Below are 16,647 nucleotides of genomic sequence, written 5' to 3'. Positions count from 1 at the left end.
GGGTAAATACGTTCCGGCGGCCTCTCAGGTTTTTGCTGCAAAAATACTCCCACAACTTACTTATGGATCCCAGGTTTGCAGTTTTAAAAATTTTGCGCCTATGGAGGCATTTCAAACAAAATTCTATCGGTGTTTATTGGGGATCCCCCCCCCGTGTATCTAATATAGCTGTCCGCTTAGAAGTTGGACAACCACCCGTTAATGCGCGGCTGTGGATTCTAAAGATACACTACTGGTTAAAACTTATTTTTTCCCCGGTCGGTTTGGCTCCTTTAACACTCTTAGACACCTTTCACTCCACCTGGAAAGCTTCCCTGTTTGAAAAGATAAGAAGCTTGGGATTCTCCCCGCAGATCTTGATAGCGGCAGGATATGAGAGAGCCAGAAGTCAAGTGCTCCAACGCATTAGGGACATAGAGCTGCAATGTCATATAGGCAAAATGGATAAACATGCCATAATTAGAGACTTTGGGAGAGGGTTCTCACCCGCAAATTATTTGGCTGATCTACAAATACCTAAGTACAGACACTCCTTTACCCTGGCCAGATTTAACGTTCTGCCCTCTGCCCTGCTGCTAGGCAGATATGAGGGCAAACCATATGAGTCACGTGTTTGCCCATGTGGCTCATCGGAAGTGGAAACAAGTCTGCATGTATTGCTGCACTGTAGTTACTACGAGGATCTACGCCTGACCTTTATTGCCCCAGTTTTACAAAAGCGTAAAAATGAACCAGAACTCCAATGTATGAGAGCCTTGATAGAAGATAAGGTTCCTGAAATTACAACCAATGTGGCCAAATTTTGTGTAGCCGCTATTAGGCGCAGGAAACAAGAGCTTTCCAATGTCAATATGCAGGCGAAGGCAAATACTTAATTTTATGTATGTTGTCTAATTTTAAATTGCTGTTATGGCCTAATTTGTATTGAAATTGTTCTTTGTTTTTTCCGGTGTTATGCTTCGTTGACTAGCTGTACGAGTTAATCTGGTCTGTGACCGTTTAATTTTTTTTTTATTATTATTCTTCCAGGAGCACCTTAAAGGCCAACTAAGTTTGTTATTGGTATGAGCTTTCGTGTGCATGTACACTACTACAGATACCAGGCATGAATAAAATTAGTTGGTCCTTAAGGTGCTACTGAAAGATTTTTTTAAAAAAATAATAATTTATTACTTGTACGCTGCCCATCTGGCTGGTGTCCCACAGCCACACTGGGCAGCTCCCGACAGAATATTGAAAACATGATAAAACATCAAGTGGCGTTGTTCTTTAGTTGTGTCTGACTCTTCGTGACCCCCTGGACCAGAGCACGCCAGGCCCTCCTGTCTTCCAGTGTCTCCTGCACTTTGGTCAGACTCATGTTGGTAGCTTTGAGAACAACCATCTCATCCTCTGTTGTCTCCTTCTCCTTGTGCCCTCCATCTTTCCCAACATCAGGGTCTTTTCTAGGGAGCCTTTTCTTCTCATGAGGTGGCCAAAGTATTGGAGCCTCAGCTTCAGGATCTGTCCTTCCAGTCAGCACTCAGGGCTGATTTCCTTCAGAATGGATGTTTGGTCTTCATGCAGTCCATGGGACTCTCAAGAGTCTCCTCCAGCACCATAATTCAAAAGCATCCATTCTTAGGCAATCAGCCTTCTTGATGGCCCAGCTCTCACTTCCATACATCACTACTGGGAAAACCATAGCTTTAACTATATGGACCTTTGTCAGCAAGGTGATGTCCCTGCTTTTTAAGATGCTGTCTAGGTGTCACGGTCCAGTCTACGGGCAATTGAAGTCCCGGCTGAGGACGTCGAGACTGGGGGTAAGATGGCAGGGTGGAAGCAGGAATGAGAGTCTAGAAGCCAGGGGGTCCAAGGGTCAGGAAGCAGGGAGTCACGAAGTCGAGAGTCCGAGGGTCAAGAAGCAAGGAATCTTGAAGTCAAGGGGCCAAGGGTCGGGAAGCAAGAAGCCAAACGCAGCAAGGCAGGAAACGTGTTGCTGTGGCAAAGAGCCAAAGGGAAATACTGACCTTATATCCCTTCCTGGCTCTTGCCACCAGGTGCTGTGAGTTACCAATCGGCATCACTTGTGCGGCTGCGCCTTGCCTCTTCAGAACTTAGGAAGGCCCCAGTCCTGCAAAGTCGTTCTGGTCACGGGGCCTGGCTCCTGCACACACTCCTGACACTAGGTTTGTCATTGCTTTTCTCCCAAGAAGCAGGTGTCATTTAATTTCGTGACTGCCGTCACCATCTGCAGTGATCATGGAACCCAAGGAAGTAAAATCTCTCACTGACTCCATTTCTTCCCCTTCTATTTGCCAGTAGGTGATCGGCCCAGTGGCCATGATCTTCATTTTGTTGTTGTTGAGCTTCGGACCATATTTTGCACCCTCCTCTTTCTGCCATCAAGGTTGTGTCATCTGCATATCTGAGGTTGTTGATATTTCTTCCGGCAATCTTAATTCCGGCTTGGGATTGATCCACTCCAGACTTTCGCATGATGAATTCTGCATATAAATGAAATAAGCAGGGAGATAATATACAGCCTTGTTGTACTCCTTTCTCAATTTTGAACCAATCAGTTGTTTCATATCCAGTTCTAACTGTAGCTTCTTTTCCCTCATAGAGATTTTTCAGGAGACAGATGAGGTGATCAGGCACTCCCATTTCTTTAAGAACTTGCCATAGTTTGCTGTGGTCAACACAGTCAAATCCTTTTGCTTAGTCAATGAAGCAGAAGTCAATGCTTTTCTGGAATTCTAGCTTTCTCCATAATCCAGTGCATGTTTGCAATTTGGTCTCTGGTTCCTCTGCCCCTTCGAAATCCAGCTTGCAGTTCTGGGAGTTCTCGGTCCACATACTGCTTGAGCCTGCCTTAAGCATAACCTTGCTAGCATGTGAAATGAGCGCAATTGTGCGGTAGTTGGAGCATTCTTTGGCACATCCCTTCTTTGGAATTGGGATGTAGACTGACATTCTCCAATCCTCTGGCCACTGCTGAATTTTCTACACTTGCTGGCATATTGAGTGTAGCACCTTAACACTATAATATTTTAAAGTTTTAAATAGTTCAGCGGGAATATCATCACCTCCACTGGCCTTGTTATTAGTAGTGCTTTTTAAGGCCCATTTGACTTCACTCTCCAGGATGTCTGGCTCAAGGTCAGCAACCACACTACCTGGGGTGTACGATCCATATCTTTCTGGAGCAATTCCTCTGTGTATTCTTGCCACCTCTTCTTGGTGTCTTCTGCTTCTGTTAGGTCCTTACCACTTTGGTCCTTTATTTCCCCCATTTCCCTAACTCAGGGGATGGGACTTCTTCCTCCCAGTTCCCTCCACGTAAACTTGGGGAATGGGATCTGTTCCTGCTCAGTGTCTGTCCCAGAGATTAAACGGAGCCAAGAACACTCAGAAGCAGTCATAAATCAAAGCTTCTCTGTTCAAGCTACTTGGCAGCTGCACAAACATTCCAGGCAGCCTACTTTCACTTTTCGGCAGCCGCTGTGATCACAGTCTATCTGCTTTTTCTCTTCCATCTCTGAAGAGGCTTGCTTCACGGTGCCGGTTCCAAGAAACTCCAACCCGGACAAAAACAGCCCCCAGTCTTTCCTCTACTGACCCTGGGTCTGTGGCCCTGATCCCTGGGCCCATAACCAATGTTAGGCTCATCCTACACGAGTAGGACCTTGATAAAGATACATGCCTGCCTGGCATGCTGTCTCCCTCCTGGTTGATCGGGAGCTACAAAAGCTTTCTTCAGCCTGAACATCACAGCAACTGATGCCAAGAAGCATCAGCACACTTATGGAACAGCAGAGCCTAAGAGGCTCAGTGGTTTAGACCACATTGCCACCCGCGTCCCTACAAGAGTTGAAAGTACCCTGGGGTCATCCAGTCCAACCCTCTGCAACACAGGAATCTCACTTCAAGCATCCCTGAGAGATGGCCATCCAACCTCTTCTCAAAAACCACCATTGAAGGAGAGACCACAAACTCCAGAAGGAACCAGTATTTTCCAGTTTCTGCCCTCAACGACTTTAGCCTTGACCTTCTGCCCCACTGCCATAAGCATCTTTAGCTCCCTAGTTTCTGTGGCAACACTTTGGCCCAAGTTTCCATCATAACATGCATACGTTGGAGAAAATAACAATTTCATAAAACTGCATTTGGATTATTCTGTTTTCTTTTTAGCCTATTGCCTTGCTAAACTGAAAAAGCCTGTGCCTGCCTACTTTTTACGTTACAGAACCAGCTGCTTTTAGGTCCTGTACATAGCAAATGTTAGTTCTGGAATTCTGAAAAGAATAAAGTGTTGGACTCTATGGGGACTGTTGAATGTTATATGTAATCACATGATATATTATGAGGAGGGTTGATCTGAAGAGCCAAATGATTATTGTGACATTGGGTTGCAACTATTAAGATTGCTGTGATTCTGTGATTGGTTAATAGGAATGACATGTGCAATTTGTAAGTGTATTTATAAAAAAAACATTGTTTTGGATGTGGTTCTTTGCATGAACATTTGTTTTTCAATAAAGGCCTATCTTTCCACCTGGAGATTGCATCCTTTTCTTTTGGGTTTTTATGCGTGGGTAATCTCTTTTTGAATTTCTCCTACATATATATTTGAAATGACTGGATTTTAAAAATAAACAAATCTGAATGTGACTTATAATGAGACTGAAACACTAACATTATTGGTAGAAACAACTCTTGAAAACAATCAAAAAATGAATCAGAAATAATTTTTAAAACAGAATTTTTTCTTACCCTGAAGTTCAGTTTACAGAGACAGGCCCATAAGTTCCTCCCCATGTCAATCATAAACCAACAAATGCTGCAATGCACTGAAGCGGAGGAAGGTAGAGGAGGGTGGAATGTCACCCCCCCATCTGTAAACTGAAATTCATGGTAAGAAAAACTTTTGTTTAAATAACTAGCTCATTAGCTAAAGTGGTGCTTCAGGTTAAGAACAGTTTCAGAACGAATTAAGTTCTTAACCTGATGTACCACTGTAAAGAGATGAAGGATAAAGAGATGAGCCCTTTCATAAATTTGGTTTTGGCAACTGCAAAACAACATACAAGATCCTGGTTTCCCCCTGAGATATGACACTTGAAAATCGGTTGTATTATATTTAGAAATGATTTTGGCCACGTAGTAAACAACAGTATTATGTGTAGGAAATCTCCATCATTGATATAGAAATGGGGTCAAATGGTTCTGAGACCCAGTATAAACTGGTTTTCTGACAGGAAAGGCAGGGAAGGGATGGAGTTGGGAGGGGGGGAAGAGTCCCAGAGTGGGGGGGGGCTGCCCCGTGAGCGGCATGTGCCCCTCTCCCTCCCTCCCCCCCCAATAGTGGGCTTCGCCTTTCCTGCCTGTGGTGCTTCTACGGGGGGGGGGGCTTCCACACCTCCCCCCCCCCCAGGATGGCGTGTCTGTTTCATTCCTCGCAGAGAGCAGCCAAGTCTGGTTCTTCTCCGCAATGTCTTCCTCTTCTGAGAGCTCCCTCTCTTTATTCTCTGGGCTGGACTGGGAGGACCCCAGTTCAGCCAGTTCCCCTCAGTCTCCCCACTGGGTTCCAGTGGCCCCCTGAGACCTGCAGGGATCTGGAGTGGAAGCGACTTCTCCTGTTGAACTACCGCCTGAGGGGGAAGAATAATCGAGGTCCGCCCAGAAAGGGCTCCTGGGATCCTGAGGAGCCAGAAGGGGTCTGGCGAGGAGCAAGGCTGTTCTGCGGAGGCAAAGCCATCATGGCAGGAAGGCGGCTGAGGACGCCCCGTGAGCGCTTGAGCCCGAAGCTGCCACCCTCCTTCGCTGGGAGAAGAGACCCCCGAGAGCGTGGGACCCCCGAGGTCCACAGGGAGCCATGACGTCTCTGGGAGCGGCTGGGGCCTCCAGAAGAAACAAAATGGCGTTCCCGCCTTTTTCGGAAAAGAGCGGGAAACGCCATCTCCTGGCCCTGCCGCCTCCGTGGGTTCCTGCTTGGCCATGGGGGGGGGATGCAGCTTCCCCCAAACTCTTCCCTTCCCCAGACATTGAGGGGGGGCATTAAGAGAAGGAGAAATGAAGGAGAAGCTGGGAGGGGGAGCAGCCAAGAGGGAAACTCAGAGGGGAAAACTCCCTCAGGAAACCTGGCAAAGGAGAGGACGAGGCCCAGGGGAATCTGAAAGGGGATTGGCCAGCTCTCAAATGGAGAGGCTTCTGATTGGTCCTGCTCTGGGGTGAGAAATGGGGTCAAATGGTTCTGAGAGCCCAGTATAAACTGGTTTTCTGACAGGAAAGGCAGGGAAGGGATGGAGTTGGGAGGGGGGGAAGAGTCCCAGAGTGGGGGGCTGCCCCGTGAGCGGCATGTGCCCCTCTCCCTCCCTCCCTCCCCAATAGTGGGCTTCGCCTTTCCTGCCTGTGGTGCTTTTACGGGGGGGGGGGCTTCCACACCTCCCCCCCCCCCAGGATGGCGTGTCTGTTTCATTCCTCGCATGGGACACTTCCTCCTCTGTCTCTCTTCCTGGGCTGCAGAAGCAGGAAAGTCCGCTTGGCGGGGGGGGGGGGAGATTATTTCCGGAGGGGGAGGGATCTCCTGGCTGAGAAGCCCCCCCGTCCATTCTCCCCCCCCCCACTCGCTGATCGGGAGGGTGTTTTGTTTTTTTGAGGGGTGTCTTGATGGAGCCATTTCTTAGCCTCTTCTCCCTCCCAGCCTTGGGATCCTTGGGATTCAGGAGCCTCTATGTTGGAGGAGGGGGAGAGCCAAGGTAACCCCCCCCCCATGGCCACCCCCGTCCTTGGCACAGACGGGGGGGGGCAGCCCCTTGAGCGCAGGCGCAGAAGCAGGAAAACTGCGGAGAGGGAGGGGTGCCCTCGGCTATGCAAGGGTTAAAAGGAGCAAAGCTGGATTCCTAGAGAGGACAGGAAGTGAAGGGGGGTCAAGGTCCTCCATGGCTAAATTCCCTCCCTCCCACATCCCTTCCTGCAAGCGGAGAGGAGGTTGCTTTCTTCTCTCTCCTTTGCAAAAGCTTCCTTGGGGCCCCTCCTGGAATCCGGTGAGTCTCCTCTCTCTTCCCCCCACCCGAGAGTGCAATGGGGAGATTGGGGTCCCTGTTCAGATCATGCAGGGTGGGGGGAGAAGAAAGAAGAAGAGGAGGAGTTTGGATTTGATATCCCACTTTATCACTCCCCTTCAGGAGTCTCCAAGCGGCTCACATTCTCCTTTCCCTTCCTCCCCCACAACAAACACTCTGTGGGGTGAGTGGGGCTGAGAGACTTCAGAGAAGTGTGACTGGCCCAAGGTCACCCAGCAGCTGCATGTGGAGGAGCGGAGACGCGAACCCGGTTCCCCAGATTACGAGTCCACCGCTCTTTACCACCACACCACACGGGTCCTCCCTTGTCCTCTCTGCCAAGCCAGGGAGGGGGTGAGTTCGCAGGAGGTCTGCAGTTCTGTTCTTCCTTGGGATCCAGATGCTGCCTTCCTTTTTGGGAGGGGGCTTTGAGCACAGGGAGAAGAAAAGCCCTTCTGCATCTGCAGCAGCAAAACCAGACCACTTCCTCTGTCCCAGATGCAACAACACATGTCTCTCCCCTATTCAGGCTAAACAGGCGAACTAATGTCAAAGTAGATTTTAGATGTATTCTCAGGAAATGCTAAAGCAAGGATAAAAGACTCCTCCCAACAACCTGGGACAAATGAGGAGCGATTATCAATAACTGGGTGCCTTGTGCTACTAACAGAGGACATGGAACACATAAAATCCTTCCCCCTCCCCCGACTGTGATAAAATCCTTACTATCCTGATAGGTACTTGTAAAACCTTCTGGGAGAACATCTAGCAGAAGGTCTGTGGGTTTTGATAAACAAGAAATGGAAATTGGTGTTATCTCAAAATAGACTAGTTCTGTCAAGCTACCCTACGCCTTTGGGAATCTTGTCAGAAGAGGAGTGCAAAGCTCACCTCAGGAGTTTTTTTAAAGGGTCTACATGCCTGGTGTCTTAAGAACAGAAGAGATTTAGGACATGTGGAAGATCTATATTTTGATGGCTTCCATGCCAGGGTGGGGGCCACATTTTGGGACTGGAGACTTGTGAAGATGGTGTATAAGCACAGACGATATCTAAGGAGGAGGGGTGTATTAGTCTCAAGATATTTCAAAAATGTGGCATCACCGGCTCCTCTGCTTCCACGTATAGATTTGGTCCCTATGCAACTCTTGACAGAGGCGGATACGGCCACAACATCTGTTTGGCTTGCGATGAGAGAGCTCAAAGATTGTGAACAGGGCTCTCCATAGAAAGCACCTAGAATGGCATGGGGGCAGCTACATGTAATATCTACTCTGCTCTTTTCTGCCCATGCTCTGGGGTTGCAGCTTTCAGGCTTGGGGACAGGACAGGGGACTGGTTTTGGTACCAAGTTCTGTCAATTATCCCCACTGAGTTCAAAGCGATCTATTCTCAGGTCACTACTATGCAGACCGTGCCAGCCTTACGAAGTGGAGTGAGGAGCAAACAGAGGAAATTGGAATGACTGGAGATGTTTAGAAATGGGGCTTCTCTTGGGAAGGGGCTGCCCCATTTGTGCTTCTCCAGGGGCAGGGGAATATCTAGGGCAAGAGAATCCCTGCAGGGCCTCTGAGGCTCCCTTTCCTTCTTCCTCTCTCCCAGGACCCTCCAGCTTGTTTTGGCTCCTTGACTCCTCAGGAAGGATGAAAGAGACGGATCCTGCAAAGCTAGCGAGGATGGAAGGGGGAAGATGGACGGTTGACCTGGTCAGGTTGTCTCCTGCATCCCTCCCCACAACCTCTGAGCGTTCCCTCCCAGGGACCTCCGAGAGATCTGGTGAGTCCCAAGGGAGTGGAGCTGGGGACCTGGATGGAAGGAGCTGGAGAGGTATCAGGGCTTGCTCAGTTTGGGGGTGGGAGGAGGCAGGCAGGCAGATGGAGATGGAGAAGGAGAGCAGTTTATTGGGTTCCTCCACCTGCTTCCTGCCTGCACCTTTGTAATCTGCAGGCATTTTGAGCTAGGAATACAGCTGAACCTCAGAAGTCGAACAGAATCCCTTCTTCGACTTCCGAGGCGCGACTTTTGATTGCTCTCGCAATTGGTTTTTTTAAAAAAGATATTTATTAAAATTTTCAAGAAATTACAAAGTAAAAAAAGAGAAGACAAAAATACAAAAAAGAAAAAATACAAAGTAAAAAAGAAAAGACAAAAATACAAAAAAGAAAAATGCAAAGTAAAAATAGTTAAAAAAAAAAACAATTCTGTCATAACATATTTTTCATTTGCTTATTTCCCTGGACCTCCTCACGCCTTCCTTCTATGTATTCTAGTTCAAATTATTATTTCAGCAAATCCCTCCCCTTTTTATTCATCTTAATCTTCAATTTTTAAATATTATAATATTTTTTTTTTTACCTATTAATACCCATTTTCTCATATTCCCTTATAGCATTACAGCTAAAGACCACTTAGTTTCAATCCAACATCATTCTAACATTCATTAATTTTACAGTATTTCCGTAAATAGTCTTTAAACTTTTTCCAATCTTCTTCCACCGACTCTTCTCCCTGGTCTCGGATTCTGCCAGTCATTTCTGCCAGTTCCATATAGTCCATCACCTTCATCTGCCATTCTTCCAAGGTGGGTAGATCTTGTGTCTTCCAGTACTTTGTGATGAGTATTTTTGCTGCTGTTGTGGCATACATAAAGGAAGTTCTGTCCTTCTTTGGCACCAATTGGCTGACCATGCCCAGGAGAAAGGCCTCTGGTTTCTTCAGGAAGGTATATTTAAATACCTTTTTCATTTCATTATAAATCATCTCCCAGAAAGCCTTAACCCTTGGGCACGTCCACCAAAGGTGAAAGAATGTACCTTCAGTTTCCTTACATTTCCAACATTTATTATCGGGCAAATGATAGATTTTTGCAAGCTTGACTGGTGTCATGTACCACCTGTATATCATTTTCATAATATTCTTTCTTAGGGCATCACATGCCGTAAATTTCATACCTGTGGTCCACAACTGTTCCCAGTCAGCAAACATAATGTTATGTCCAAGATCTTGTTCCCATTTAATCATAGCAGATTTGACCGTTTCATCCTGAGTATTCCATTTCAGCAGCAAGTTATACATCCTTGACAAAGTCTTAGTTTTAGGTTCTAACAGTTCTGTTTCTAATTTTGATTTTCCCCCAATGGAGTATGAATCATGAGCGACAGTGGGTTTTCTTTGGGAAAACAGGTTGCAAACAAACTTTTCAGCAAGAAATTTTGGTTCTTATTCCTCCACTGAAATGGAACAAACAGTGGAACAAACAGTTGTTTTTTCTATTAACTTGAATACGGATTATATAAACTGTATGCTGTTTAGGTTTAAGGTTACTTCCTTTTACACATTTTCCATGGATCAGACTTCTGTACACAAATTTCTGGAACTGAATCCTAATCCTGCATCCTCCGTGTGTTGCCTTTTTCTTTTCTTTTTGGAATAACTTTTATTTGATTTTAAAAACAAGGATCATAGGACCACTAAATGATGAAATATGTAGACCGGGGGTCAGCAATCTATGGCTCATGGGCCACAAGCGACTCATGTGGGTCATTTCAGCTGCCCCTGAGCCGTCCGCTCGGTGAGTCCTGTGTGTACACACTTGATCCTGCCCACAGAGCGATCTCCGTGAGAGTGAGCCAGCCCAGGCGAGGTAAAGCTTGCCAACCCCTGATGTAGACCGGGTCTTCTCATGTCATTTGTATATCTCAAAACTAGCAGAATCTATTTGCAGGAATATCTGTAACATACTGTCAGGGGTTCAGGAGCAGAGACGCAGAGAAGGGAGGAGACAGAGAGCGAGGGGGAGGAATACGAAGGAAGGATGAGCGGGGATGACGACCCGAGATCACCGAGCCTGTCTAGCGAGTCCGAGGATTCCCAGAAGGGAGCGCCAGCAGCCAGAGCAAGGGGGGAGAGCAGGGGGACACCCCAGGAAGAAGGGTCCAGAGAGGGATCAGAAAGCAGCAGTTGGAGATCGGGACCCACGTGCCCAGCCGGGAGCAGCGGGGAGAAAGGGGACCAGATATCGGGTTCCGGAGACTTTCAGAAAGAGGGAGGGCATGAGTCAGGAGTAGTCACGCCCACCTCGGGGAGCGATGAAACGATCAAGAGGAAAGTGGAGAGTTGGGCGCGCGCGCCAAGTTCAAATGTAGCGGAAGCTGGCGCAGTCAGCAGCCCAGAGAGTGAGCCGGGTCCTAAAGCCCGCCGCAAGGAGGCGGAAGGGTCAGGGGGGTCCGCGTCTGAAGAGAGTAGGAAGGGAGAGACCCAGGGGGGCAGAAGGACCCAGAGACGGAAGGAAAGGCGCAGGAGGTGGAGCAAGGCTAGGGTATTAAGCTGGTGCGCAAGAGGCGGAGACTCAGACGGGTCTTCGTCGTTCTGACCTAGAAGAAGTAGGGCTGCACATTGCAGTTTGGAAATGGAACCTGTAATCCAATAAAGACTCTTTGAAACTAAGCACTGGCTGACTTGGTCCTATGTGAGCTGGGACTGGGCGGCAGCCCTGACACATACGATTCATCATTAGTGGTCAGTGTGTGAGTTCTGGGTTCATGAAATGTTAAACTGGAACAAAAAATGAGGAAACAGGAAAGAATAGAGAGCATTCAACATTGCATAGCTGAACGCCTAGTCAGGAGCTCTTGTGGCCATTGTACTTAGATTTAGTGTGAGTTATAGTCACTTTTCCTCTTCTGTTGGTCTCCTCATGGACACGGGAGGGGGGTTCAAACTGAAGAGAGTGATTTATGTATAAATTTAAATTTAGACCAATCAGAGTGAGGCAACTGCTGATGGCGTGTAGGTTTCACAGACAAGGCATGGATCCTGTCCAAAGAGCTCTGCATAAGGAAGTAAAGGAGGAGAATCGTAGGATCATGGACCTCTCAGTAAAACTCCCTGCTGGATCATAAAATCAGTTTTGAAATTCCATACATACCTCTGTCAGGGGTCGGCAACCTGCAGCCCATGGGGGGGGTCGTTTAAACGGGCCACAAGCCACCCCCGAACCAAGCTGCCCGCTCAGCGAGTCCCCGCATGCTGCACTAAACCAGTCCAGAGCGGAGACTCGCTTCCGTGGTGCCGGAAATCAGACGCAGACACATGAGCGATCCAGACCATCTTCGCAGGGCTGAACCGACCCAGGCAAGTTAAACCTTCCTGAGCCCTGCTCTATGTGATGAACCTTCGCTTTTTTGATGGAGATGAAAGTTGGCTCCTTACTTCTCTCACCCTGACCTAGCCACTGTGATCCACGCGACAGTCACCTCCAGGCTTGATTATTGTAACTCACTCTACGTGGGGATGCCCTTGAGACTGACCCAGAAACTCCAGCAGGTACAGAATGCCGTGGCAGGACTCTGTGGTGGGTCTGGAAGCCTTTCACAAGAAATACCTCTGCTCACTCAGAGATATATTTGCAGTCTTTATTTACATACATATTTACACAGTACAGGACATAGCTTCATGCATTTGAATCCTCGGTAGCAGATCCAGGCAGTGGGAGCTTTTGGCTCCTCCTCCAGCAGAGGAGCTTGGGAAGCCCCAAGCGCCTCCTTTGTTCCCTACATTTTAACCCCCTTCTGTCCTGTGCTGAAGGAGTGGGCATTGACTCTCACTCTGTCCTCCCTCTGAACTGGTTGAGTGGTGTTGATGGTCTCCGGCATCCGGGAGCATCCTCGCCGCTTGAGTTCCTTCCGCTTACTTGTCCTCCTCTCCCTCTCCTGTCTTTTCTAACGGCTCTTGTTCTTCCCCCTCCCTCAGCTCTGGCGCATTCCCTGGCAGCCCCGTGACAGACTCCTTACGGGGTCCTCACAGCAGGATCACATTCACCCAGTTCTGTACCAGCTGCACTGGCTCCTGGTGAAGTAAAGTGTCAGGTTTAAGGTGCTGGTTTTAACCTTTAAAGCCGTATACGGCCTAGGAACCGCGTACCTACGGGACCGCCTCTCCTGGTCTGCCCCATGGAGGACCTTACGGCCTTCAAGCAAAAACATCTTCGAGGTCCCAGGCCACAGGGAGGTTAGGCTGGCCTCAACCAGAGCCAGGGCCTTTTCGGCCTTGGCCCCGATCTGGTGGAACACTGTCACAAGAGATTAGGGCCCTGCGGGACTTGACATCTTTCCTCAGGGCCTGAAAGACAGAGCTGTTCCACCAGGCCTTTGGCCAAGGCACAGTCTGACCACCTCTCTCCTTCTGTAATCATCCTAGAATTCTAACCTGGTGGTTGCTATTAATACGATTCTGAATTAATTCTAAGATGTATTTTAATTGACTGTGTGATTTTATGTACACTGTGCTTTTTTTACCTGTTGTTAGCTGCTCCGAGCCCGGCTTTGGCCGGGAAGGGCGGAATACAAATATTATTATTATTATTATTATTATTATTATTATTATTATTATTATTATTATTATCATCATCATCATCATCTGGGATTCCAACATCCTCACCATGAATCCTGAATGGAGGGATATCAACTGTTTTCTCTGTGAATATTCTTCATTTCGTCAAGCTTTTTTAAGCAATGGCCAGGCTTCTTTGAACTACCCAGGCTTTTTTAAATGTCATCTTCAGATTTTTTAGGGTCACGACTGGACAAACAGGCCAAACTCTATGCCAAAGGATAAGAGGTAAAGGTAGAGGGACCCCTGACCATTAGGTCCAGTCGTGACCGACTCTGGGGTTGTGGCGCTCATCTTGCTTTATTGGCCAAGGGAGCCGCTGTACAGCTTCTGGGTCAAGTGGCCAGCATGACGAAGCTGATTCTGGCGAAGCAAAGCAGCGCATGGAAACGCCAATTACCTTCCCGCCGGAGCGGTACCTATTTATCTACTTGCACTTTTTGTGCTTTCATACTGCTAGGTTGGCAGGAGCAGGGACCGAGCAATGGGAGCTAACCCCGTGGTGGGGATTCGAACCTCCGACATTCTAATCAGCAAGTCCTAGGCTCTGTGGCTTAAGCTACAGCGCCTCTCACACCAAAGGATAAATGGACATAAATCTGATATCAGGAATCACAAGACAGAGAAACCAGTAGGAGAACACTTCAGTCTCCCGGGACATTCTAAACAAGATCTCAAAGTAGCTGTCTTATTACAAAAGAATTTAAGAAATAGACTGGAAAGAGCAGTTGCTGAATTGCAACTTCTTACCAAACGTAAAACCATGGAGAGACCTGGTCTGAATAGAGACATTGGATTCTTATCTCATTATACATGGTATATGTAGTAGATAGGTAGCCGTGTTGGTCTGCCATAGTCAAAATAAAAAAATTCCTTCCAGTAGCACCTTAAAGACCAACTAAGTTAGTTCTTGGTATGAGCTTTCGTGTGCATGCACACTTCTTCAGATACACTCATGGTATATGTAGCTATTTTTAGCCATCTCACCCCTTGCTTTTCCTGGAAGACCAATTGCAGTCGTTAATAGTCATCAACAAATTACCACACCTATCAGCTAATCACCCATTCCCACCATCCTTCTGAGTAATACCCCTCCCCACCCTCTCACTATATATAAGGGTCTGGTGACTTCTGTTTCAGTGTATATGAAAAAGTGTGCATGCACACAAAAGCGCATACCAATAACAAACTTAGTTAGTCTCTAAGGTGCTACTGGAAGGATTTTTTTTAATTCATTAACATCGTTCAATAATCTGGGGAATAATCTTCCTGAGGCTCTAATTAGCTTCTCTCTTCATTGCAGATGATGATGAATTGGAAGGGAAGAACAAAGGGGATCACAACAGAATCCACACAGCGGAGAAGTCAAATAAATATTCAGCCTGTGGGGATAACATCCGTCAGAGCTCCCAGTGCACCTCCCATCAAGGACACAGCTTCATTCGGAGGCATAGCCTTACTTCACACGAAAGAACTCACAGTGGAGAGAAATTGCATCAGTGCTTGGAATGTAGGAAGAGATTCAGTCGGAAGGATTCTCTCATTTCCCATCGAAGAATTCATACAGGAGAGAAACCCTATCAGTGTTTGCAGTGTGGAAAGTGCTTCAGTCAGAGGAGCAATCTGACAACCCATCAAAGGATTCATACAGGGGAGACACCCTATAAGTGCTTGGAATGTGGAAAGAGATTCAGACAGAGCTCAGAGCTCACTTCCCATCACAGAATTCATACAGGGGAGAAACCCTATCAGTGTTTGGAATGTGGAAAGAGATTCAGTGATAAGAGTTATCTCACTTCCCACGAAAGAATTCATACAGGGGAGAAGCCTTATCAGTGCTTGGAATGTGGAAAGAGCTTCAGTCAGAGGAACAGTCTCACTTCCCATCAAATAAATCATACAGGGGAGAAACCCTATCAGTGCCTGGAATGTGGAAAGAGCTTCAGACGGAGGCACGGTCTCACTTACCATCAAAGAATTCATACAGGGGAGAAACCCTATCAGTGCTTGGAATGCGGAAAGAGCTTCAGTAACCGCCAAATTCTCACTTCCCATCGAAGAATTCATACAGGGGAGAAACCCTATCAGTGCTTGGAATGCGGAAAGAGCTTCAATTGGCGGGCTAGTCTTACTTCCCATCAAAGAATTCATACAGGGGAGAAACCTTTTCAGTGCCATGAATGTGGAAAGAGCTTCATTCATAAGAAAACTCTCACTTCCCATCAAAGAATTCATACAGGTCAGAAACCATATAAATGCTTCCAATGTGGAAAGAGCTTCGTTCACAGCCATGAACTCACCATCCATCAAAGGATTCATACAGGTGAGAAACCCTATCAGTGCCAGGAATGTGGAAAGAGCTTTCGTGAGTCGGGAAAACTTGCTGCTCATCGAAGAATTCATACAGGGGAGAAACCATATCAGTGCTTGGAATGTGGAAAGAGCTTCACCCAAAGGGTCCATCTCCTGACCCATCAAAAAATTCATACAGGTCAGAAACCCTATCAATGCTTGGAATGTGGAAAGAGCTTTCGTGATAGGGATAAAGTCACTTCCCATCAAAGAATTCATACTGGGGAGAAACCCTATCAATGCTTGGAATGTAGAAAGAGCTTCAGTCGGAGGGATAGTCTTACTTCCCATCAAAGAATTCATACAGGGGAGAAACCCTATCAGTGCTTGGAATGTGGAAAGAGATTCAGATGGAAGGTTAGTTTCACCTCCCATCAAAGATTTCATACAGGAGAGAAACCATAAGTGTTAGAGGGGTTTTTTCCTCTGGCGGCAGATGACAGAAGACTGACACCACGAGACCGGTGTAAAACCAAATCAAATAAAGATTTATGACAAAGCAACCAACAACAAAGCTTGTGGGGGTTTTTCCTGCAGGCAAAGTTCAAACTGCAACTTTTCCTTCTTTTATAGTCATGACCAGCTGTAACCAATCTGCTCAAAGCTCACAGAAACAGTTCTTAAAGGTACAAACATCCTTACTGTTTCTTTGAAGAATGACTCCCAACACTAACAGTGCTTGTAATGTTTAAAGAACTAATAATAATAACAGATACAGGTAGGTAGCTGTGTTGGTCTGCCATGATCAAAATAAAATAAATTCTTCCAGTAGATTCCTCTTCGAAGATGGCGCCGAGGCTAGTCACGCTCTCTGGCGCTCATTTTTATTCTTTTTTATTCTTTTAAAACCTTATCTT

At 47.0% G+C, this 16,647-nt stretch overlaps 2 protein-coding genes across 3 annotated transcripts in view; both read left to right on the top strand.

The window, feature by feature from the left end:
- LOC308580628 (uncharacterized protein) overlaps positions 1–16,556 on the top strand; it is a 114,960-nt gene extending 98,404 nt beyond the window's left edge. The window contains exons 3-4 of the mRNA XM_081182560.1: positions 8,651–8,875; positions 14,742–16,556. Coding sequence (XP_081038686.1) covers positions 8,651–8,875; positions 14,742–16,195 — 1,679 coding nt within the window. The 3' untranslated portion in view covers positions 16,196–16,556. The remainder of the gene's footprint in view (positions 1–8,650; positions 8,876–14,741) is intronic.
- Positions 6,878–16,647, top strand: part of LOC308580696 (uncharacterized protein) — a 62,062-nt gene continuing 52,292 nt past the window's right edge. Inside the window, exon 1 of one of the 2 annotated variants that reach the window (XM_081182733.1) lies at positions 6,878–7,031. The gene's annotated coding sequence lies outside the window, so the exon portion shown is untranslated. Of the gene's footprint in view, positions 7,032–8,735; positions 8,825–16,647 lie in introns of those variants that run through there. The other variant, XM_081182735.1, reaches the window with a different exon arrangement.

The sequence above is a fragment of the Podarcis bocagei genome (assembly GCF_964188305.1).
Source record: "Podarcis bocagei genome assembly, chromosome: 2".
In the NCBI taxonomy this organism is placed as follows: Eukaryota; Metazoa; Chordata; class Lepidosauria; order Squamata; family Lacertidae; genus Podarcis; species Podarcis bocagei.
This window is presented reverse-complemented; position numbering and strand designations above follow the sequence as displayed.